Source organism: Mytilus edulis, chromosome 11 (genome assembly GCF_963676685.1).
Source record: "Mytilus edulis chromosome 11, xbMytEdul2.2, whole genome shotgun sequence".
In the NCBI taxonomy this organism is placed as follows: Eukaryota; Metazoa; Mollusca; class Bivalvia; order Mytilida; family Mytilidae; genus Mytilus; species Mytilus edulis.
In genome coordinates, this window is record NC_092354.1 from 1,899,911 (window position 1) to 1,927,405 (window position 27,495).

Here is a 27,495-nt window from a genome sequence, read left to right on the forward strand (position 1 = left end):
ACTGAGCGCAGTCTAATACGACCGCAGAGGTCGAACCGTGAACAGTTGAGGCAAATTATGACCTCTTTAAGCTTGATGCTGTCTGAATTTCGATTGAGTTCAAATTTTTGAAATAAATATAGGTTTCTGACACAAAATAATTGCGGTAAAAGACCTAAAAAATCTATTCTTAAAAATTTTCAATTTTTTTTGAAATAAAAATAGATATGAACCCTTAAAAAAATTGGGGAAAAAAATCCCCCCTCCAAATATTGCCCCCCCCCCCCCACTTTGAAACAATACCCCCAAACTCAATCCCAGCCTTCCCTTATTGTCTTGAAACTACAAACATTGCTTGTTTTTGTCCCCCTTTTTTGCAGCTAATTCCTGCATGATTTGGGCAATTACCACCAAACTCAACCCCTTTGTGATATGGAACCTTGTGGTACAATGCCACAGCGATCCGTACACTGACACACAAGTTATTCTCCTGAAACTACAAACATGCTTGTTTGTTGGTCCCTTTTTGGCCCCTATATCTTAAACTGTTGGTACTATAAACCCCAAATCATCCTTCCTTTTGTAATATTAAATATAATTGTAAAATTTCATAGTGATACATTCACTTAAAACTAAAGTTATTGTCCGGAAACTAAAAGAGGGACGAAAGATACCAAAGGGACAGTCAAACTCGTAAATGTGTCGACGGACGACGACATAATAGCATTATATGATCCCAACAAATGTGTGCGGTTGTATGCAAATTCATGTCCCAATTTGACAAGTAATTCCAACTGTATTTACTTTTTTAGGCATAAAATATAAGGAAATAAATCTCGATGGTGTAAGAAAAAAAAATTCCAAGTTATACATTGTCACATGAGGGACTCTATTTGTAGAGAAGGAAAATCAAAGGATGATGACTGTGTCCCCGGACCGTACAACAGACATTTAAAGCCAGGTAGTATTGTTGAAAAGTAGACCACATTTCCTAAGATTTATTTTCAAAATTAGTTTTTTTAAGAAGTCATAACTGAAAACTAAAAAAAATCTTATTTTTCTGGAATAATTTCAATCAGTTCTAAGAAGGTTGCATAACATAGAAAAGTTTAACTTAATGCAATAAATGGAGATGTTGATAAGTGGGTTTCTAACGATGCATGTCCTTCAATACACATTCAATCATACTGAAATTATGTAGTGAACAAAGTTCTGTAACTCTGGAATTGCATTATTTGAAAATTATATAAATCAACCAGATGCTCCGCAGGGCGCAGCTTTATACGACCGCAGAGCTTGAACCCTGAACGGTTGGGGCAAGTATGGACACAACATTCAAGCTGGATTCAGCTCTTAATTTGGATTGTGGTTAAATAGTTGACACAGCATAGGATTCTGACACAGAATGAATGTGGTCTAACGAACTTAAAATCTTTTTTTGCCTTTGAGCAATTTTAAACTATGCTGTTGATTATTAATCCTTTCAAAAAAGTGTTTGAAGAAATTTTCTTTTTATTTATGAAATCTGAAATGAGAAAAATTGAACCCCCCCTAATTTTTTTTTCACATACACCCCCTTTCCCTTATTCCAAAACTGATCTCAATTAAAAATTTTAATGGAGTTTGCAACAATAACTACTCATTTAAGGAAATCATAGAATATTAAAATGTAAGAAAAGTGTTTGTTATCCATTGTTATCAATGAATGGTAAAGATTGTTTTTATTTATCAGTTGGTAGTAAAAGTGAATATACATTGTATATAACAATTGTGTTTAAATTTCATAAATTTCTATTTACCTATACTAAAGTTATGGTGCGAAAACCAAAATAAATGCTTATTTGGGCCCCTGTTTGGCCACTAATTCCTTAACTGTTGGAACCAAAACTCCCAAAATCAATCCCAACCTTCCTTTTGTGGTCATAAACCTTGTGTCAAAATTTCATAGATTTCTATTTACTAAAACTGAAGTTATAGTGCGAAAACCAAATGTCTTCGGACTACGACGACGACGACGCCAACGTGATACCAATATACGACCACTTTTTTTCAATTTTTGCGGTCGTATAAAAAGAAGCTTTATTCCTTCAATTAAAACGTGCGTTAAAGTAAGAACTGATTAAAAAAATATTTTATTTTTGTCTGAAATGATAATGGATGGACAGACAAACTACAATATATCAAATGCTATGTTTTGTCTTTATAAATATGTCCAGTTTTAGTTCAAGCAAAGCAACACCTTCAAAATACCACCATGATAAATCCTCCTCATCAAAAATATTTTTTTTAGTCTGTGGGTAGATATTTTGAGAAATCAGTATGTAAACATTCTAACATTAAATATGTTTTGTGGTTTACTCATTTAAAACAATAAGAATCTCTATAGGAAAACATTTTTTTTAACATTGCTTAATGACTAGGCCATTAATTGTGAATTTGACAATACATTGCTTAACTTAATTTTACAACAAATAAACATATTTTGACACAATTAAGGATAACATTTGTTTTGCTGCTATTTAATACGAAGTTTTAACAAAAATAGATTTAAGGAATAACAACAATAGTGCACACACTGAAATATCTCGCCTTCTTTACTAACCATTTATATTATGTTGATAGTCCTAAATAAAGTTTTACTACAACTATCACATAAACTTAACTTGATCCAAGAAAATGAGGTCAAGGTCAGATAAACTAAATAGAAATACATGTTCATCATACAATCAACCTATGCATTAAATATATTTAAACTATTGCTTTTTGTATCTAAGAAACAAACTTAACCATGAAAACTTTACATTGCTCAATGATCCATGAAAATGAGGTCAAGGTCAGATGATACCTGGAGACTGACATGACTTTGTACATCATAAAATACTTCCATACACAAAATATAGTTTACCTATTACATTTAGTATTAGAAAAAATACTAAAACTCAATGAAATGAAAATGAGGTTAAGGTCAAATCACACCTGCCAGTTGGACATGTACACCTTAGTTACAATCCTTCCATACAACAAATATACTAGACCTATTGCTTATAGTATTTGAGATATGGACTTGACAACCAAAACTTAATAAAATTGAGAATGGAAATGGGGAATGTGTCAAAGAGACAACAACCCGACCAAATAAAAAACAAACAACAGCAGAAGGTCACCAACAGGTCTTCAATGTAGCGAGAAATTCCCGCACCCGGAGGCGTCCTTCAGCTGGCCCCTAAACAAATATATACTAGTTCAGTGATACTGAACGCCATACTAATTTCCAAATTGTACACAAGAAACTAAAATTAAAAATAATACAAGACTAACAAAGGCCAGAGGCTCCTGACTTGGGACAGGCGCAAAACCTTGTTCACTGATCCATGAAATGAGGTCAAGGTCAAGTGAAAACTGTCTGACAGACATGAGGACCTTGCAAGGTACGCAAATACATAAACAAAGTATGCAGCATACAGGTCTTCCACCTTCGTAAATGTTAATCTTTTAAGAAATAAGTTAACGCCGCCGCCCGCTGGATCACTATCCCTATGTCAAGCTTTCTGCGACAAAAGTTGCAGGCTTGACAAAAATCGTCTGATGTAATATTTGCCAGAACAAATTCAAAATCAAATTTAAAATAAAATGCTTCACTGAGCGCAGCCTGATACGACCGCAGAGGTCAAACCCTGAACAGTAATAATTTACATAATTATCCTGTTTGTTGTGTATCTCCTGCCATATCATTATTATTTGCTTTTATATATATATCAGAAATAAACAACTTAAAATAAAAAAAGTTAAAGAAAAAAAAAAAAAAAACCCACAAATTTGTTGAACCCCTAATGATTCATCACCCCAAACTAAATCCCAGCCTTTCCTTTGTGGTTGATACCTTGCAGTACAATTTCAGAGAGATCCATACACTTACACACAAGTTATTGTCCTGAAACTAGAAAAAATGCATGTTTTTTTACCTTTTTTGGCCCCTTATTCCAAAAAATTTCAGGCAATTACCCGCAAAATCAATCCTAGCCTTCCCTTTGTGGTATGATACCTTGCTGTAAAATTTCAGAGAGATCCATATACTTGAACACAAGTAAGTGTCTGGAAACTAGACAAATGCTTATTTTCGGCCCCTTTTTGGCACTTAATTCCTAAAAGTTTCGGGCAATTACCCACAAACTCTATTCCAGCTTTCCCTTTGTGATATGGAACCTTGTGGTACAATGTATGAGAGATCCTTACACCAACACACGAGTTATTGTCTGGAAGTTGCAAAAATGCTTATTTTTGGCCCCTTATTCTTTAACTCTTGGTACCATAACCCCCAAAATCAATCCCAACTTTCCTTTTGTGAAATTAAACCTTATGGTAAAATTTCATTGAGATCCATTTCTTAAACTTAAGTTATTGTGCGAAAACCAATGTGTCTTGCAGGGATGATTCCACTATACAGTTTAGGGCCGCTTAATATGAATTCCCAATTCAGGAAAATAAAATAAAAATTGATTTTTCCGTGAAAGTTTCCGTCACCGATTACGGCAACTATATTTTTCATAGTTTGTCGTCAAAACGTAGCCGCTGGATTCAATTGATTAAAATGTTATGGGAGTAATTTATCTCGTAAAAGAAGATCGCTCAGCAGGTTGATCAATAACATTTTTTTGGACAAAATGGGTGTCAAAGCAGACCTCGGCAAAGAGAAAAATTCAAATTTTTTTACATTGATGTATAATTTTTATGTGGCGCCGATCTCGTAAAAGCGAACTGCCTAGCAGATTCCGTTATGTAATTTGATTAAAAATTGTTTTGTAAAAGAAATTATTTTATATTTTGCTCTATTTCCTCAAAAGACAAAAGTTTGAACGTTTTTGAAAATAATGTTGATGATAGACCATTCATGAAATGAGCCCCCCCCCCCCCCCCCCCCCCCTTGAAATCAATGTCATCATTATGGAACTGTTTCAAAAGATATGAAAATGATCCAGATAATTTTAAAGTTCTCTGGTTCCGTTGCTTTAAATACCTATCAGTTACATTTTTGTTAGTATATAAACTTTTGTAATTGATTTTCTGAATTCAACAATATTGGCCAGTTCAATTTGAAATTCATTTGAATCAAGGTGAGTTTATAGAGATGATCTGTTGAAAAAATACCCAATGGATGATGTTTTTTTTTCATATTTTTTTTTATAAGATATCTTATAAATTATATAAGCTATCTTATAGACTATGTGATATATCTTATAACCTATATAAGAAATCTTATATAAAGTATATTAATAAGATATCTTATATACTATGTAAGATATCTTATAATCGATATTAAATATCTTCTTTCTTATATAAGATCTATTTTATATAAGATATCTAATAAAAAAGATTATTTATAAGATATATATTATTAGAGATATCGTATATAAATTATAAGATATTTCATATAATTTATAAGATATCTGATATAATTTTCTTAATATGATAACCAATAAACTATACAAGATATCTTATATAAAAATATAAGATATTTCATAGTCTTTTTGAAATATCTTATGAACTTTAGAAGATAATTTATAAAGTATATAAGATATCTAAGTATAAAGTATATAAAATAAAAGTATATAAGATATCTTTTAAAGTATATGGACCATAATTTGGTATTCGGCCTTTGGTTTCTTTTTGTATCCTTTTTTATAAGTTCTAAAACTTTAACTTTTATTCTGTGGGTTGTGTTGGTGTTAGAATAGTATGAATGGAACAATTGAGTTTTTCAAGGAAAAATTAATACATTTTGATTCACCGTTTACGTGACAGGAAACCAAACAGGAAACCAATCTTTATTTCCTTTTTTTGCACAATATATTTCAAAAGACATAAATGAACACCATAACTAGTGTTACTTGCTTCATTTTAATATTTAAAATCTATTTTCAATGTTAAATAAAAGGTTTGTTTTAAACGTGACAGGAAACCATAAGAAACCGAAAGCATTATTTTAGTTTTATTTTATTTCAAAATCTGCGTAAAATAACCTGAACAGTATACTTTTTTTTTTTAAATCCATCTTAAATGTTTTGAGATTTGTTTTGAAAACAATTAGTACAATTTATTCAGAAATTTCCAAATTTTCTTCATTGATACAGGATACCATAATCGTTGTATCTTGATGTTTTAGCCAAAAAAATATTTTTATGTTTGGTTTGAAATTCCAGTTATATACAATTTATTCCAAATCATTGGCAATGTAAAATGCTTTAAATCCAGTAAAGAAAAAAACTTTTAACTTGGAATTAAAATCTTTAAAATAGGCACCATGTGATATTTGTGACCTGTACACCATCTACATGGTTTCCACATTTTAACCTACTTTAGTGGGCTAAAATCAATAAAGTACTTCGTTTCAAGTCATGTCCGTTATAAGTTTACTTTTCCTTAGACAAGCTGATTGTGTTTCTCTCGACAGTTAAATTTTAGTTATTTAAAGAGCTCGGCAAGCCTCGCGCTTTAAATAATAAAATTTAACTGTCTCGAGTGGAGAAATATCGTAATACACGAGTTATAGTGTAGGAATCTGTTTCTCTAATGAATTTCATCCTTCTTTTTCAAAGATTTTCAGAAATTTGTGTTCTTTATATGCGACGTCATCAGGCATGGTCGCCTTTTTTCATGACGTCACAATAAGAAAATTCAGAAGAAAACAAAACATTTAGACGTCATAATCAAATTTCGACTAATCATTTGCCGAGAACAGATTTTTCACTAGTGAGGAGAAATATTTTTCTCACACCAGTCAGGAAATGTGAAAATAGCACAAAAATTAGAGAAACATGGTTTCCACATTTTAACCTACTTTAGTGGGCTAAAATCAATAAAGTACTTCGTTTCAAGTCATGTATGTTATAAGTTTACTTTTCCTTAGACAAGTTGATTGTGTTTCTGAAAAGTGTTTGCAGAACATGAATAAAAAAAAAAGAATTAAAAATTGTGACATAGATACCAACTTTGTACATTCCAAGTGTAACGGTATATTAACATGTGTTTTTTATTAAATTATCTTTATTCACCTAAAATATCCAGTAATATTTACTGTTGAAGCAAAATCAATCCAATGAGCATCGGCACAATGATAAGAGACGTAATGTTGATTGAATTTTCCAAGGACCCTTTACATCGTTATTGGGAAACGAAGTGTGTTAAAACGTCGGTCAAATCTGAAATCGATTTTGTCAAGTCATTGGGCATTTATTTTCACACAAGATCGTATGTAACATTATGCACATAGGAAAAATAATAGACCCCCGGCGCAATCTCTTTGAAAATTGTATTTTCCTTTTTTAAACAAGACGAAACAAGTCTACAGATTATGTTTGCTAACATCCCGTTGGAAACAAAAACAATGTGTAGACCTAGTATATCGTATGTCGGGAGGTAAGGGCGTGATCACATGTTAGTCACATGTTTCACGTATGACCGGAAATGATTAGAACTTAACGACAAAAACAATTTTGATAAATAACTGGGCTTCTGTTTCGTGTGAAATTTATCGCATAACGATAACGTCATTTTCTAACTTAATTATTACGAAGATCAAAACAAGAATGTAAATCATCTCTGATTTACCTGTTTGAACATCTCGCGAGAGTTCATATTTGCATATTGTTTTTAAGAATTCTATTACAACAAAGCAGATAACATCATCTAAAATTTGCGTTACGAAATCAGACACCAAAGTCACGCCAGTGTTATTACACCTGCTACAGAAATACTTAAAGTTCTCGGCATTTTCTTCTGACTAATCTTATTGGTCGATGTTCTTTGTTATTTGAAAGCAAAATTTACGAATTTGCCGGTGACTATTATCTATAAATCAGTCAGCGTTATGCACTTCGGAAGCGAAAAGTAACGCGAGAAACAACACAAAAATACGGTTGTATAATCTTTGAAATTTGTTAATTTCAATTTTTTTTCAGGGAAGAGTAGCATACACTTGTATGTTGATAAAAATAATGGCATCTTTAGATGAAGTTACAACTTTTCTTACAGTAATTCACAATTTTATCACTTTTCTGTAGTTATAGGTAAGATATATTATAAAGTATATAAGATATCTTATAAAGTATATAAGATATATTATAAAGAATATAGCATATCTTATAAAGTACAAGAAGTATATAAGATATCTTATAAGTATATAATATATCTTATTACTTGTATATAAGACATCTAAGTATAAAGTATATAAGATATCTTATAAAGTTATAAGATATCTTATAAAGTATATAAGATATCTTATGAAGTATGTAAGATATCTAATAAAGTTTTTAAACTTTATTAGATATCTTATTAAATATATATGATATCTCATATAATATAAGACATATCATATAATATATGATATATGATATAATATATAAGATAGCTTTTCAAAATGAAAAATTATAAGTTATCTCATATATTGAATGATATATCTTATATATTATAAAAGATATCTTATATAAATCTTATATATGATATAATATATCTTATATATTATGAGATAATTTGAAATTCGAAAAAATAGCCAAACTGCTTGCCATAGGTTTATGTTAGCTGGTATATATGTTTTTGCAATATGCCGCGTTTACCAAAGTTAAGATGATAGTGCATCATGTGAAATGATGATCATGTATTACAACTTCCCTGGTCTGAATCCAATAACTTCTTCAATCAGTGTACATGGTGAAACTTTAAAATATACATTTTCCGTTTTTACAGGAAAGGGATATTATTTCGTCTTAGATTGTATGCATAAAAAATTCCCAATTGGGATGAAAATTCCCAATTTGATGTTCAAGGGACCCATTTGAAAACACCTGGAATCATCCCTGGTCTTGGGACGATGACAAAGATGCCAATGTCATACTAATATACGACCGCAAACACTTTTTGCAGTTGTATAAAAATATCATGTTGTCTGTCAATAAATGCAACACTCTGTTCATGCTTATGCTAAAATCATCGGCTCCTTTTTGTGAGAATTCACTAATTCAAAATCTAAAGAAATTTTCAAGAAAGCGCTTTATCACAATATATCATGATGTCATTCTATTGTTCTGCCGACTGATTTAAACATTTTCAGTTGTTTGCTCATGCTCTAACTTCCTTAAAGAGTTGGCCACTCAATTTAATTCAAATTTAACTGATCATTTTTGTGTATACAAAACACTTTCCGACATACAAAAAATAAAACCTGGTATCTTTGATAAATATTATTGTATAACCTTATATCAATGTTTCAAAATGTGAGACATATTGAGGGTAATATGGTAGTTTGTGACAAGCTCAAAGTGGCAATGTAAACAAGTTACGTAAACATTTTGGTTTGCTTAAATATTTAGAAAAGACATTTTTTTATTTTTTTGAATTATCACCTTGCTGTTATAGAAATGATTGTTCGCATTATCGGAGTGTAAATAACATGCATATTACCTGCTGGTGTTGGTGTCATGTGCTGCCCTGGAAAACACATCACATCAGGGACCTGTTCATGCAAACCTTTGCTCCCATCAAATACTACAAGAAACAATGCCCGGAACGTCATGAAGGTCTGGTGTGTTGTTAAATAAACGTATTGTCCACCAAAATCCCAGAAGATAAGACGTCCAACTTTCATTTTATACTTCCCACTTTTGAGGACCTTTTCCATTTTCTTTCTTATTTCTTCTTTAGTCATTCTTGTTCTCATTTTCTTTTCTATCTGTTTTACCGTGTGAGGCACATTGGAGGATTTCGTAAATGGTGGAGATTGTGCTGCAGCAGACTGTTCTGAGGGCAAAGAGGACTGTGTGGCTTTGGCATAACCAGTTGGGCTTGTATCTGAAGCTTTGTTGGTAAGTTCACTCTCCTCCTCTTCTTCGAGAGAGGTCATTAAAACCTTATGGTACACAACATCAAGGGCATTATAAGAGTCTGAAATTATATTTAATACATCAGGTAAATCAAACCCAAAACAGCTGCAGGCTGTCAAAATCAAGTGAAGAATGTAAGAAAAATCAGAATTAAGATAAGAATCATATCTTATCAGGTGTAACATTTACATAATGCTATTAACACATTTTAAAGAGAGTCATATTTTAACTGATTGATTGATGACATTATCAATTTGAATATGGAAAATAAATGTTAATTCATTGCATAATTTTAACATTTAAATTCAATTTCAAAATATAAAAACCTTAACATCCTTCTAATGAGATTAGTAATGATGTTAAGATTTTGATACACAAATAAGATTTGATATTGAATTAATATGGTGCGTGAATAGAAGGCACAAACAAAATGGCTACAATGTGAAACTAATTTAAATCAGTGCTATAACATCTCTGCTGATAGCGCAGTCCATGCAATAGAGTTTTTTTTAAATGTGGTCCGATGTTTGTACTTATGCCCTTTCTCACCTTGATCAACAAGAATCCACTCTTTTGTAAGAATATCTAGGCCACAGCGACCTTCTACCAGAGAAATCCCATCTGTCGGGTGTCGACCATCAGGTATAATTTCTCCAGCTAACAGCTTAACAAGAGTCGACTTCCCAACAGAAAATTGGCCAGTTACCATGCATCTCATATCAAAAGATTCATAGCTGCCCTTCCCTAATAAACGATTTAACATGGCAGACTGTTGCCCTTTTCCGATGGAATCTAAAAAAAAAAAAAAAAAAATGGAAAGTTTTGATTTGTTCATGTTGTGAAAAAAAAAATGTATCCATACAAACACTCATCATGCTCATAGATAATTTCTCCTCATTTGTTGGTTAATATGTTGATATGTCATCTTTTCGATATGTCAATGTGTTAAATATGTCACAATGTCTTTATGTCTATGTGTTGATGTATTAGCCTGTTTATGTATTGAATTATTGGTGTAATGATGTAGAAGTCGGTTAATGTGTTAAGTTGTTAGTGTTTTAATATGTTAATGTGTTGATATATGAATATTTTAATGTGTTGAAATTTCAGTGTGTCAATATGTCTGTGTTGATGTATGAGTCTGCATGATAATGTGTTAAAATGTCAGTTTGTCGATATCTCTGTGTGGATGAATTTATCTGTTAATGTTTTAATTTATAAGTGTGTTGATATGTCTACATGTTGATGTACAAGTCTGTTAATTTGTTGATCTGTTAGTGTGCCAATAAATATGTCAAGGTGTATGTATGAGTCTGAAATTTTAGTTAATATGTCAGTGTGTCAATATGTTTATGTGTCGATGTATGAGTGTTAATGTATTGATATATCAGTGTGTTAATGCATTGATGTTTGAATATGTTAATGTGTTAATCTGTCAGTGTGTTTATATGGCAATGCATTGATTTTTAAGTCTCTCAAGGTATCAATATGTCATTGTGTTGATGTATGAGTCTAGTTCTATGTATATCTGTCAGTGTTTTGATGTATGAGTGTTTATGGGTTGATTTGTCAGTGTGTCGATGTATCAATGTGTAGATGTTTTAGTATGTTAATGTGTTGATATTTTGATATGTCATGTGTAGATTTATGAATCTGTAATAGTGTTCATCTGTCAGTGTGTCAATATCCAAATGAGTTGCTGTGTGAGTCTGTTAATGTGTCGTAATGTCAACTTGTGGATGTTAGAGACTGTTAATGTGTTGATTTGACAGTGTGTCAATATGTTAATGTGTTAATGTATGAGTTTTTCAATATGTTTGTGGTTCAATATGTTCAAGAGTGTCTATATGTCTATGTATTGATGTATGATCCTGTCAATGTGTCAATATGTCGACGTGTGAATATTTTAGTCTGTTAATGTGTTGATTTGTCAGTGTGTCAAATTGTCAATATGCAAATGTTTCAGTCTGTTAATGTGTAGATCTGTCAATGTGTCAATGTATGAGTCTGTTAATGTGTTCATCTGTCAATGTGTTTATGTTTGAGTCTGGTAAGATGTTGATATTCGGTGTGTCAATATGTCAATGTGTTGATGTTTGAGTCAGGGAATGTGTTGATATGTCAGTGTGTCAATATGTCAATGTGTTGATGTTTGAGTCTGGTAATATGTTGATATGTCAGTGTGTCAATATCCAATGTGCTGATGCATGAGTCTATCAATGTGTTGATCTATTAGTGTGATGATGTATGTGTGCTTAAGTGTTGATCTGTCAATGTTTCAATATGTCAATGTGTTGATGTATGAATCTGGTTATATGTTGATATGTAAGTGTGTCAATATGTCAATGTGTTGATGTATGAATCTGGTTATATGTTGTTATGTAAGTGTGTCAATATGTCAATGTGTTGATGTATGAATCTGGTTATATGTTGATATGTAAGTGTGTCAATATGTCAATGTGTTGATGTATGAATCTTGTTATATGTTGACATGTAAGTGTGTCAATATGTCAATGTGTTGATGTATGAATCTGGTTATATGTTGATATGTAAGTGTGTCAATATGTCAATGTGTTGATGTATGAATCTGGTTATATGTTGATATGTAAGTGTGTCAATATGTCAATGTGTTGATGTATGAGCCTATCAATGTGTTGATCTGTCAGCGTGATGACAAATCTGTGTTAAAGTGTTGATTTGTCAGTGTGTGGATATGTCAAATTGTTGAAGTGGGAGACTGGTAATATGTTGATCTGTCAGTGTGTCAATATGTCAATGTGTCTGTTCAATATGTCATTGTGTTGATGTACGAGTCTTTTAATATGTTGATCTATCAGTGTGAATCTTTTAATGTGTTAAGTTTGTCAATGTGTCAATATGTATATGTGCTGATGTATGGGTCTGTTTATATGTTGATTTGTCAGTGTGTCAGAATGTCAATGTGTTGATGTACCAGTCTGTTAATATGTTGATCTGTCAGTGTATCAATATGTCAATGTGTTGATGTGTTAAATCTGTTAGTGTGTCAATATGTCTATGTGTTGATGTGTGAGTCTGTTAATGTGTTGATCTGTCAATGTGTTGATATATCAAATGTTGATGTATGAGTCAGTTGATGTGTTGATCTGTCAGTGTGTCAATATGTTTATGTGTCGATGTATGAGTGTTAATGTATTGATATATCAGTGTATTAATGTTTGATGTTTGAATGTGTTGATGTTTGAATCTGTCAGTGTGTTTATATGGCAATGCATTGATTTTTAAGTCTCTCAAGGTATCAATATTTCATTGTGTTGATGTATGAGTCTTGTTCTATGTAGATCTGTCAGTGTTTTGATGTATGAGTGTTAATGGGTTGATTTGTCAGTGTGTCGATGTATCAATGTGTAGATGTTTTAGTATGTTAATGTGTTGATATGTTGATGTGTCAATATGTATATGTGTTGATGTGTGAGTCTGTTAATGTGTTGATCTGTCAATGTGTTGATATATCAAATGTTGATGTATGAGTCAGTTGATGTGTTGATCTGTCAGTGTTTCAATATAACAATGAGTCAATATATGAGTCTGTTATTTTTTTCTAATCTGTCAGTGTGTCAATATGGTAATGTGTTGATGTATGAATCTGTTTAAGTGTTGATTTGTCAGTGTATCAATATGACAATGTGTTGATGTATGAATATGTTTATGTGTTGATTTGTCAGTGTAGCAATATGCCAATTGATGAGTCTGTTTCGTGTTGATCTGTCAGTTTGTCGATATGTCAATGTGCTGATGTATGAATCTGTAAAAGTGTTAATCTATCAGTGTGTCAATATAGCAATGTGCAGACCTCGACAATAACGCTTGTCCAATTGTCCGGTACCAGAGGGAAAAAAGGGTGGACAAGTAAAAGCTGTATCAAGCTTGTCCGTTGGGACAAGTACAATTATTCTGCAGAAAATAAACTTCATCCAACTTTAATGAACAGAGTATAATTATAAACAACAAACAAACAAAACAAATATTAATTTGACATGTTTCTGTCACAGGGTTTCTGTATTCAAATGCAAAACCTTTTTCTTCGACTTGCAATCGACAATTTAAACTGGTTCTTTGTCAGGTACTTTTTAACAGGTCAAAAGTATACTATTCTCGGAAACCAGTCTTACTGATCCGAATCAATGCTGCGCTTTATAGATAAGGTAACTTTATAGTACAGTTCGTCACCTGGACAGGTTTAGCTCGAAGTTTAAGACAGTCTGGCACCGTAGGACACATATTTAGTAGACATGATTGATAGACAGTTTGGCAAGACAGGAGACAATTTGGGACCAAGACAAATCAGTATCTCATTTTCTTACCTTATTATGTTCTTTTTAATAAATACCATATGCGTTTTCTCATTGGCAATTAGACCTCTTCTTCTTTTTATTGATTGCATTTGAATAGATTCTGATGAGACTGGCATTGGTGAAAACTATAACCTAAGTCCTGTGACATGACTAGATTCAGTTGTACTTGACTCATATTTTTGAAAAGTATTTCAAAAGAAATTCATCAAATTCAATTCTATTATTTAAATTCGTTTTGTTCCTTTAATCAACTTAAAATGTAAAAAGGTTATTTTGGGTTAAAAAAAAATTGGACAAGTAACAATTTCATTCGGACAAGTAAGTTTTGGTATGTACTTGTCCTACTGGACAAGTTGAAAAAAAGTTATTGTAGACATGGTAGAGGCCTGATGTGTCGATGCATATATGAGTCTGTTATTGTGTTGATCTGTCTAAGTGTGGATACATCAATGTGTCAGTATATGAGTCTGTTTAAGTGTTGATCTGTCAATGTGTCAATATGTCAATGTGTAGATCTCTCAAGGCGTTGATGTGTAAAAAGCTTTAGAACTGTCAATGTATAAATATGTCAATGTGTTAATTTGTCAACTGGTCAATGTGTCCATATGTCTTTGTGTCAATGTTTGAATTTGATCCTCTTTTGATACCTCAATTTTGAGATGATGATCTGTCAATGTTTTAATATGTCAATTATTTAATATGTCAATTTTTTAATAGGTCAACTGGTCAATGTGTCTATCCGTCTATGTGTCAATGTATTAATATGTCAAAAAACTACTTATTCTGTATAATCCAGTTGAGCTGATGGCTGGTTTTCAGCATTTCAACTTCCCCTTATTAGAGTCAACATGAAAAGACAGACACAAGTCCCTTAACCAGATGCTCCGCAGGGCGTAGCTTTATACGACCGCAGAGGTTGAACCCTGAACGGTTGGGGCAAGTATGGACACAACATTCAAGCTGGATTCAGCTCTAAATTTGGATTGTGATTTAATAGTTGACACAGCATAGGTTTCTGACACAGAATGAATGTGTTCTAATGAACTTAAACTTTTGTTTTCTCTTAGAGCAATTCACTATGATGTTAAATATTAATCCTCTCAAAAAAATGTTTGAAGAAATTTTCTTTTTATTTATGAAATTTCAAATGAGAAAAATTGAACCCAATTTTTAATCACATCCCCCTTTCCCTTATTCCAAAACTAATCTCAATTAAAATATTCTAATGGAGTTTGCAACAATAACTACTCATTTAAATACATCATAAAATATTAAGATGTAAAAAAACTGCTTGTTATCACTGAATGGTAAAGATTATTTAAATTTATAAGTTGGTAGTAAAAAGTGAATATACATTGTATATTGTATATAACAAAGATTTAAGTTGATTCTGGACAAAGAAAGATAACTCTAATTAAAAAAAATTCTTGCAATAAGATATTTCTTGCTTCCTATTCTGGACAAAGAAAGATAACTCGAATTAAAAAAAAAAGCTATTTCACAATATTGTGAAATTAGATATTTCTTGCCACTGCACAATACTGTGCAATTGAAAAGACTTGCTATTGCCAGGGTTTCCGCTGGCGGTCGCCATTTTCGCAATTTGCGAAAAAATAATAATTGTGGCGATTAAAATTCGTCATTGGCGAAAGAATTTGGCGAAAGAAATATATAAAACGATTTATTTTCAGCCATCTTGTTATTTACTTTTTTCGGGTTTCTCTGACTTTACCGATCAGACAATACTCGGAATTCACCTTGAACTCGTTAAGATTTTGACAGAAAATCAATAATCAGCTGATTGCATTCATAGATCATTCGTAGCTATCCACATCAAAGGACTAATTACTAAAGGTGTTGATTGTTATGATATAACAAAATGATATGATTAAATGGCTTCTGTCACATGTCACAAAAGGGAACTATTAACCACTTTGCGACGCACGTGTTTGAAGCAAAATGTTTACGCTGCCTCTCCTTCTTTTAATGATAGTCCAGAAAAGAAAATTGTTGTTATGACGAAAAATGTTCAAAAGCAAGAAAGGTCTCTGATTTAAAACTTTATCATTTAACTTTCATATAGATCATTGATTTGAGTGGGTACTCCAAAGTCGTTTCAGTGACACACGTGTTTCAAGCATATAGTTTTACTTATTTACGATGGTCTAGAAAAGAAAACTGTCGTTATGAAGAAATCTATTCAAAAAGTTTGGCATGAGAGTAACCCTTCAATGTAATGACTACACCTTACACGAGGGATCAATTCTTGCTTCGTTTTGTTGTAAAAACGACTTCTTATTTAGGGGGGGGGGCTGAAAAAAAGGAAAATTTTAAAAGAAAAATATATTGTGTTACTTGGCGAAAAAAATAATAAAGTGGCGAAAAATATATTGTTTTGGCGAAAGAGGTGGCGAAAAAAATAATTGACCCAGGGGAAACCCTGGCTATTGCACAATACTTAATAAAAAATTTTAGATCCTGATTTAGACCAACTTGAAAACTGGGCCCATAATCAAAAATCTAAGTACATGTTTAGATTCAGCATTTCAAAGAGGCCCAAGAATTTAATTTTTGTTAAAATCAAACTTAGTTTAATTTTGGACCCTTTGGACCTTAATGTAGGCCAATTTGAAAACGGGACCAAAAATGAAGAATCTACATACACAGTTAGATTTGGCATTTCAAAGAACCCCATTTATTCAATTTTTGATGAAATCAAATAAAGTTTAATTTTGGACCCAGATTTGGACCAACTTGAAAACTGGGCCAATAATCAAGAATCTAAGTACATTTTTAGATTCAACATATCAAAGAACCCAACCGATTCATTTTTTGTCAAAATCAAACTAAGTTTAATTTTGGACCCTTTGGACCTTAATGTAGACCAATTTGAAAACATGACCAAAAGTTAAGAATCTACATACACAGTTAGATTCGGCATATCAAATAACCCCAATTATTCAATTTTGATGAAATCAAACAAAGTTTAATTTTGGACCCTTTGGGCCCCTTTTTTCTAAACTGTTGGGACCAAAACTCCCAAAATCAATACCAACCTTCCTTTAAGGCCAATTAAAATTAATTGCTAGATTTTCATCCCCGCCCGCCCCTCTGAAATCGTCCCGCCTCGATTTTTTTTATTTAACAAAAATACGATTTCCGGATTTTGTTCATGTCCGTTACCGGGAACCATCGATAATTTCGTTTCATTCAAAACTTCGTTTCAAATTTCGTTTTTGTATTTCTTCGAGTAATCTAAAGAAAATGATTAAGTCGACATATTCTGCTGCTCTATGATGACAACATCATCTACCGAGAATAGAGATTGATAACGAGATGGGCATGACATATTCGAGTTACGAGTAAAGCGCCTTGTCTTTGAACGCAAATTGCTGTAGTCACAAGTGAATCGAAAACCGTGTTTCTTTTACTTTATTTATACAATGACTTTATGTCAGGAAATTTGGACTTAATGATATCCAAAGCGCAAGAATTGTAGAACAAATTGGTACAAAAAACATGACTGGATTAAAGAAATTGCCACAAACACGAACTTGTTTGATTTATGACCGTATATTGAGAAAAAAAAATCGATAAACACGCATTTTAATTATAACAAGCCCTTTTATTTACCCTTGGCTGTTTTTTGTTGTTGACAAACAGCAAACACCCTCTGTAACTGTTCCAATACCCTCAATTTAGTCATTAAACAACAACTACTTTTTGGTTAAGTTCATGTTTTACATCATAATTACTTTCAACACTGAGTTTAAATTTTATTCTGTACTCATAATACTTGTGTTGCATACAATTGTACCAATACATTTTATTGATTTTATGGGGACTACAAACTATTGCTTAGAAAGCAAAAGAAATTTGGTGTAGGTATAGTCCAAATGAAGAGAGCATTTTTGAGGCCCCTCATGGGGGGGTCCTAGTAATCACATAATCACCATTTTTTTGCCAATATAATCACATAATCATTAAATATTTGCTTATCTTTAGTAATCAAATAATCATAAACTAAAAATACAGTCCTAGGTAATCAAATAATCATGAAATATTTGGCTTAATAATCAAATAATCATTAAAAAAACGGCCAAGTAATCACATAATCAAAAACCCCATGAGGGCCCTCATTTTTCTTCTTTTTGATGTATACTATAAATAGGTTTCTAAAGCGGCAATTACATGTATAACAGTGGTTGCCAATCGGGGATTTTTATTTAAGAGTTTAAAAAATAGTGTAGGATTCCTTATACAGCATGTATATACATTATACAACTTGTTTTCCACTAGCATATACTCCGTGGTATGAAGAACTCGTGACGAGGGTTTCATATGAAATAAAATTTAAAAAATAAAATCCTCCCACCCGCCCCATTTTTTTCAAAAATTTGGATGAAAATCTACTAATTAATTTTAGTTAGCCTAATGGTCATAAACATTGTGTTTAAATTTCATAGATTTCTATTTACTTATACTAACATTATGGTGCGAAAACCAAGAAAAATGCTTATTTGGGTCCCTTTTTGGCCCCTAATTCCTAAACTGTTGGGACCTAAACTCCCAAAATCAATACCAATCTTCCTTTTGTGGTCATAAACATTGTGTTTAAATTTCATTGATTTCTATTTACTTAACCTAAAGTTATTGTGCAAAAACCAAGAATAATGCTTATTTGGGCCCTTTTTTTGGCCCCTAATTCCTAAACTGTTGAAACCAAAACTCCCAAAATTAATCCCAACCTTTCTGTTGTGGTCATAAACCTTGTGTCAAAATGTCATAGATTTCTATTAACTTAAACTAAAGTTATAGTGCGCAAACCAAGAAAATGCTTATTTGGGCCCTTTTTGGCCCCTAATTCCTAAAATATTCGGACCAAAACTCCCAAAATCAACACCAGCCTTCCTTTTATGGTCATAAACCTTATGTTAAAATTTCATAGATTTCTATTCACTTTTACTAAAGTTAGAGTACGAAAACTAAAAGTATTCGGACGGCGACGACGACGACAACGACGACAACGACAATGACGACGACGACGCAGACGACGACGCCAACGTGATAGCAATATACGACGAAAATTTTTTCAAAATTTGCGGTCGTATAAAAACATTTAACATAAAATTGCAGATAGAGCACAAATCTCAACAAACGTCCATGAGAACAATTATTGATCCACCAGTGGCGTCCATCAGTTTGTACTTGCAAAGAAACCCTTCAATACGTAATTGCGTGATATCCTGTCCATTTATTTAATTTATTTTATTATTCCACACTTTGTAAATACTAATAGTTTATTTTAATGAGACATCCATCTTCACTGAACTTAAAATTGAGAATGGAAATGGGGAATGTGTCAAAGAGACAACAACCACCATAGAAAAAACAACAGCAGAAGGTCACCAATAGGTCTTCAATGTAGCGAGAAATTCCCACACCCGGAGGCGTCTTTCAGCTGGCCTCTTAACAAATATATACTAGTTCAGTGATAATGAACGCCATACTAATTTCCAAATTGTACACAAGAAACTAAAATTAAAATAATACAATACTAACAAAGGCCAGAGGCTCCTGACTTGGGACAGGCGCAAACATGCTTGTATACATTAAACTTTAGGGGCCAGCTGAAGCAGCCTCTAGGTGTGGGATTTTCGCGCTGTGTTAGAGACCAATGGGAGGCCTTGGGCTGTTTTATGCTTTTTGATCTGGTTGAAGTTTCTTTGAAGCATTCCCCGTTTCCATTCGTAATTTTTATCAAATATTCAATTGCTTGAGTTATATATATTAACTAAGTTTCAAGTTGATGTGATCACAAACTACATGTTTATTTCAAATAACTGGGAGAGACGCACAAACAAGAAACATCATGACCCTCTACTATTGTAGGCAGAACAAAAAAAACATCCATGTACTTGTCTTAAGCAGATCAGCTATATCCCACTGTGGCAATACTCTCAGGAAAGTATGGATTTACTTGGGACAACAAATGTCCGTTTATTAGAAACAAGTAATTATAAATCATTTCAGTCGGTATCTGAATAATTTACATTAGATAATTACCTTCAACTACTGGTGCTGCAGGTTCCTGTAAATGGGTGTCAGGAGTTACTTCTGGGGATGTCTTTGACATGACAGTCTACAAAAGAAAAATATGCTATAAACTATTATGCCCTATGTGAAAACTTGTCAAATAGTTTAATACCCCTACAGAAAAAAAAAGTTGAGGGCTAGTTGAGGGCTATGTGGAGGACAGTTGAGGGCTAGCTGTTTTAAGCAAAATAGTTGAGGGCTAGGTGTTGAGCAGCTTTCTTTGGTTACATCTTCTGACATCAGACTCGAACTTCTCTTGAACTGAATTTTAATGCGTATTGTTATGCGTTTACCTTTCTGCATTGGCTAGAGGTATAGGGGGAGGGTTGAGATCTCACAAACATGTTTAACCCCGCCGCATTTTTGCGCCTGTCCCGAGTCAGGAGCCTCTGGCCTTTGTTAGTCTTGTATTATTTTAACTTTTAGTTTCTTATGTACAATTTGGAGTTGAGTATGGTGTTCATTATCACTGAACTAGTATATATTTGTTTAGGGGCCAGCTGAAGGACGCCTCCGGGTGCGTGAATTTCTCGTTGCATTGAAGACCTGATGGTGACCTTCTGCTGTTGTCTGCTCTATGGTTGGGTTGTTGTCTCTTTGACACATTCCCCATTTCCATTCTCAATTTTATAGCTCAACTCAAACTTTGCCAAGCACTGTATGTTTGATAGATGTCGCTCAACTGGCCCTCAACTGAACCTGGCCATTAAGTTGAGGAAGAGTTGAGCAATTGATTTTTGGTTTTCATATAGTTGAGCAAAAGTTGAGCATTTAGACTTTGATTTTTTTTGTAGTTGAAGAAAAGTTGAGCAATTGATCTTTGGTTTAACTTTTCATGTAGTTGAGCAAAAGTTGAGCAAAAGTTGAGCAATTAGAAATATGAGCTGGTGATGTATAAATGTTATGTGCCCCATCTGTTTTCAATTTATCTCTGTGTACATGTGTAAAGTACAAGAAGACAGGAAATTTTATTGTAAAAGTACACAGAGTTTGAGGCAAAATTAAGGGAAGCACATGTTTTTATACATTTTTCTACAGGTATTTACTTAACTATAACTCATAACATAAAAATAAAAAAACAAACAGTATTTTTTTATTATAAGATATATCAAATATTCAAGATTTTGGTAATTAATAGTTATTATTAGGGGCAAATGTTAAAGGGATCACAATGTCAAAATACCCTAAAAAACCTCAAACAAAGTTAAAATTTGAACTGGGCTTGAGCATACACATGGCAAGCAAAGATGTCTTCTAGCTATCATAAATAAAATAAGAATTTTACAATGGATGTTTACTAATAACTGTATAGACATTGAATAGTGCAGTGTATTCTTCTGGTGGCCTGACTTTTGGATTAAGGAAGATTGATGTTTTAACAAATATTTATGGAAACATCTTTTGGTAAGTACATTGCATTAGAATTTCCACCATTTTGAATAAATGTGTATGCACATTTAGTTCAAAATAGTGATATTTAAAGTGTCTTCTTTTTACAGTGAAGAAAAATTTAGACAACATATTTATGCATTAATTTATATATTATCAAGTGTGTAAGACAGGAGACATATTTATTGTATTATTGAGAGAATTTGTTTTATAAAGTTTTACTAATATCCTAATAATAATATTCTAATACATGTATAATGAATATGGTATAAAACTATAGACATCTGGGGTAAGACTGCCAATACGACATCTATCCACAAATGACAGATATATATATATATATCTTTTTTTTCTTGTTGAACATGTTGAACAACTCTTTCTGTTTTGAGAATTTCAATATATATCTAAATACTTCTCCTTGCATAAAAATTAATATGGCTGCAGGATTAACTAGATTGTATTTACTAGATAACTTTTAACTAAAGAGCCTGTGTCGCTCACCTTGGTCTATGTGCATATTCAACAACGGACACTCTCCAACATTGTAGACAAGAATAGAATTCACGACAAAAATCAGTTTAGATGATCTTGTATTGCTTATCATTTAGCCTGTTTAGTTTCTCTAACTTCTTTAGTTTTTGCTCAAAACACAAAAGAAGATAAACAAAATCCTCATTTAAGGGCTATCCCTCCTATAAAGAGTCAGTCTACTTAACTATATCGGCAAAATTTGAATTGTTAGTAGATCTTGACTAAGGGCGATAAGGGCAATAACTCCAAAAAGAGTCATCTGACCATTTCCTCCATATTGTCTTCATTGTAAATTTTCTTTTGCTGATCATTTTTGCCTAGCTAATTTTCTATCTGTCTAATATAGTTTTAAGATAGAAGGCAAAAAACGGAAAGATTGGTCAGCGAAGGGCAATAACTCTAATAAGGAGTCTATAGACAATTTTGACCATGTTGACCTACATGTATCTGTAGAACTTGTCTTGTTCATCATCTTCACCGCTGTATCTATTATAGTTTTCAAGATAGTAGGCAAAAATAAAAACTAGAGGCTCTAAAGAGCCTGTGTCGCTCACCTTGTTCTCTGTGAATATTAAACAAAGGAAGCAGATGGATTCATGACGAAATGATGTTTTGGTGAGGGTGGTACATCTTACTTTACTGAACATTCTTGCTGCTTACAATTATCACTATCTATAATGAACTTGGCCCAATAGTTTCTGTTGAAAATGTTACCGGTAGTAAAAATTTACAAATTTTATGAAAATAGTTAAAAATTTACTATAAACATGATAAAGGACAATTACTCCTTAGGGGGTCAATTGACTGTTTTGATCATGTTGACTTATTTGTGAATCTTACTTTGCTGAACATTATTGCTCTTTACAGTTTATCTCTATCTATAATAATATTCAAGATAATAACCGAAAACAGCAAAATTTCCTTAAAATTACCAATTCAGGGGCAGCAACCCAACGACGGGTTCTCTAATTCATCTGAAAATGTATGGGCAGATAGATCTTGACCTGAGGAACAATTTTACTCCCTGTCAGATTTGCTCTAAATGCTTTGGTTTTTGAGTTATAAGCCAAAAACTGTGTTTTACCCCTATGTTCTATTTTTAGCCATGGCGGCCATCTTGGTTGGTTTGGCCAGTCACACCACACATTTTTTAAACAAGATACCCCAGAGATGATTGTGGCCAAGTTTGGTGTAATTTGGCCAAGCAGTTTCAGAGGAGAAGATTTTTGTAAAAGATATATAAAATTTAGGAAAAATGGTTAAAAACTGACTTTAAATATAAAAATAACTCTTAAAGGGGTCAACTGACAATTTTAGCCATTTTAACTTATTTGTAAATCTTACTTTGCTGAACATTATTGCTGTTTACAGTTTATCTCTACCTACAATAATATTCAAGATAATAATCGAAAACACCAAAATTTCCATAAAATTACCAATTCAGGGGCAGCAACCCAACAACGGGTTCTCTGATTCATCTAAATATTTCAAGGCAGATAGATCCTGACCTGATAAACAATATCACCCCCATGTCAGATTTGCTCTAAATGCTTTGGTTTTTGAGTTATAAGCCAAAAACTGCATTTTACCCCTATGTTCTATTTTAAGCCATGGTGGCCATCTTGGCTGGTTTGGTCGGTCAATCCACACATTTTTTAAACTAGATACATCAAACATGATTGTGGCCAAGTTTGGATTTATTTGGCCCAGCAGTTTCAGAGGAGAAGATTTTCGTAAAAGATATATAAAATTTACTTTAAAGGGCAATAACTCCTAAAGGGGTCAACTGACCATTTTGGTCATGTTGACTTATTGGTGAATCTTACTTTGCTGAACATTATTGCTGTTTACAGTTTATCTCTATCTATAATAATATTCAAGATAATAACCAAAAACAGCAAAATTTTCCCTAAAATTACCAATTCAGGGGCAGCAACCTAACAACGGATTGTCCGATTCATTTGAAAATTTTAGAGCAGATAGATCTTGACCTGATAAACAATATCACCCCATGTCAGATTTGCTCTAAATGCTTCGTTTTTTTAGTTATAAGCCAAAAACTGCATTTTACCCCTATGTTCTATTTTTAGCCATGGCGGCCATCTTGGTTGGTTTGGCGGGTCACGCCACACATTCTTTAAACTAGATACCCCAGAGATGATTGTGGCCAAGTTTGGTGTAATTTGGCCCAGTAGTTTCAGAGGAGAAGATTTTTTTAAAAGTTAACGACGATGGACGACGACGACGATGACGGACGACGACGACGATGACGGACGCCGGACGCCAAGTGATGAGAAAAATGGTAAAATTTGTCATTTGAGGGCAATAAATCCTACAAGAAGTCATCTGACGGTTTTGACAAGTATAGACAATTGGCAGAGCTCAACATCCTGATCATTTTAGCTCTTATCAGATTTTCTCTTTGTAATGGTTTTCAAAATTATAGACAAAGGGTCTCTTCTACTAACTTGCCTAGTCTGGGGGGCATTCACCCAATATAAGTATATATGGTTTTTAGAAAAGTAATACATAACAATTCTGACAAGAGTGCACCCGCTGAAATGTCTCGCCTGCTTTACTAACCATGATTGGTTTTATGTTGATAGTCCTAAAGATAAAGTTTCACTACAAGTACCACATAAACTTAAAATTATTAATGATCCATGAAAATGAGGTCAAGGTCATATAAACCAAGTCAGAAAGACATGTACACCTTACAATCATTCCATGCATCAAATAAAGTTGACCTTATTGCTTATAGTATATAAGAAGCAGACTTAAACAGGAAAACTAAACACTGACCAATGAACCATAAAAATGAGGTCAAGGTCAGATGAACCCTGCCAGACAGACATATACACCTTACAATCATTCCATACACCAAACATAGTTGACCTATTGCTTATAGTATACAAGAAAAAGACCAAACCATGAAAACTTAACATTGACCAATGAACCATGAAAATGAGGTCAAGTAATGACACCTGCCAGACAGACATGTAGACATTGCAATCATTCCATACACCAGATATAGTTGACCTATTGCTTATAGTATTAGAAAAACAGATCAAAACACAAAAACTTAACATTGACCAATGAACCATGAAAATGAGGTCAAGGACAAATGACACCTGCCAGTCAGACATGTACACCTTACAATCATTAATCCATACACCAAATATTGTTGACCTATTGCTTATAGTATTAGAAAAACAGACCAAAACACAAAAACTTAACATTGACCAATGAACTGTGAAAATGAGGTCAAGGTCAGATGAAACCTGCCAGACTGATATGTACCCCTTACAATTATTCTATACACCATACATAGCTGACCTACTGCTTATAGTATCCGAGAAACGGACCTAATCACGGCAGGGATGATTCCACTTTATAGTTTAGCGGCCCCTTAAATCGGGCAGCGGCCCCAAAAAATGTACATGAAAATGAATTCCCAATTCAGGAAATAAAATAAAAATCGATATTTCCGGAAAAGTTTCTGTCACCGATTAAGGCAACTATAATTTTTCATAGATTGTTGTCAAAACGTTATTAAATCCGGATAATAATGCTGTTTACGATCCCATTGTATTAACAACGATCTAATTATGTCAACATGTGGCAAACAATTTTAGCAGCCGAATTCAATTGATTAATATGTTATGGGAGTATTCGATCTTGTAAGAGCAGATCGCCCAGCAGGTTGATAAAAATGGGTGTCAAAGCAGACCTCGGCAGAGAGCAAATTCAAATTTTGATATAACATTGATGGATAAAGTTTAATGGGCGCCGATCTTGTAAAAGCAGATCGCCCAGCAGAGCCGGTTATATAATATGATGAAAACTTGTTTTGTAAAAGAAATTATTACCTCAAAAGACAAAAGTTTGAGCGTTTTTTGAAAATAATGTTGATGATAGACCATTCATGAAATACGATGTCATCATTATGGAACTATTTCAAAAGTTTTGAAGATGATCCAAAGAACACTGGTTCAATGCTTTAAACATCTTATCAATTATATGAACTTTTGTAATTTCTTTTTTGAATTCGACAATTGACCAGTTCAATTTGAAATCCATTTGAATCAAGGTAAATTTATAGAGATGACCTGCTGTTAAAAAAATACCCGATGAATGTTTTTTTTCAGTGGTTTATGTTTGCTGAAATATATGTTTTTGTAACAGGCCTAGGTAGCTGAAATATATGTTTTTGTAATAGGCCTAGGTAACTATAGCTAAGATGATATATCACCAAGGAAAAATGAGGTATTTTTCCTTGGCAATATTTTTGAATAATTTTGTATAAATAAATCTATATTTTCTTTATTTCTTTAAAGATGAATTAAAGTGTTAGAATGCCAATATGTCAAAACTAAGTAAAGGCTGAATGCAAATAATTCACATCTCAAAGAAAACATAATTAGACTGTCTTTCTTAATTCTGGATTAGGGATTAAGGTAAACTTGAGGTAAAGCTATTAGCACCTTCAAAATATTACAATAAGACTGTAATTAGCTATTTCCTATTTAAGATAAAATACAATAGAAGTGTTATATTTTAGTTACATAATTTATACTTTAACTATATACAAGGTATTTGATAAAAAAAGGTATCTAAGGGACCAAAAGCAATGATAAGTTGAATAGTAAGGATAAGAACAATTACCCTCCCCTTTTTGGGAGTCTAGGTTTTTGATTGGTCAAGTAACTTTGATATAGATAAAATGATTATTGAGATATATGGAGACAGAGATGAGTTTTAGAAAGGGACTTGGATATATTAACTTTATGTAATTTAGAGGATTGGATTAATTTTAGGCTTTGTCACATCATGGTGACTTAGTCCCATATTCGTATACATGTATGACTTGTGTTGTAAATATAAATGCTTATCTATTCGAGAATAATTAATATACAATCATCGAACTTAGTGTTTTATTGACTTCTTGTGCGTTATATAAAGAAAACCAGACAATGCGTTACCTATGCTCTACCATCACTATACAGAGTTAGTTCCCTACAAAATAATATGATCAAAACTGGGTCGCAGAAGGTCAGCTAGTTCCCCCACTTATTGACATGCGATCCAGTCCGGTCATAGATAGACTAGTGCATCATGTTCAATGATATTCATGTAATAACAGTAGCCCATCTAGAATTATTCAAAATGTTACAACTTACATGAACATCAGTGTACAGGTTAAACTTAATATACATTTTCCGTTTTTACAGGAAAATAATGTTATTTCGTCTTAGATTTTATGCTTAAAAAATTCCCAATTTGATGTTCAAGGG

The 27,495-nt window shown here is 32.6% G+C and overlaps 1 protein-coding gene across 1 annotated transcript in view; it reads right to left on the reverse strand.

The window, feature by feature from the left end:
- Positions 1 to 27,495, reverse strand: part of LOC139493887 (uncharacterized) — a 452,812-nt gene that overhangs the window by 22,473 nt on the left and 402,844 nt on the right. Inside the window, exons 11-13 of the mRNA XM_071282052.1 lie at positions 20,252 to 20,327; positions 10,401 to 10,643; positions 9,433 to 9,912 (exon numbers count right to left, since the gene is read on the reverse strand). Of these exons, the coding sequence (XP_071138153.1) occupies positions 9,433 to 9,912; positions 10,401 to 10,643; positions 20,252 to 20,327 (799 nt within the window). The remainder of the gene's footprint in view (positions 1 to 9,432; positions 9,913 to 10,400; positions 10,644 to 20,251; positions 20,328 to 27,495) is intronic.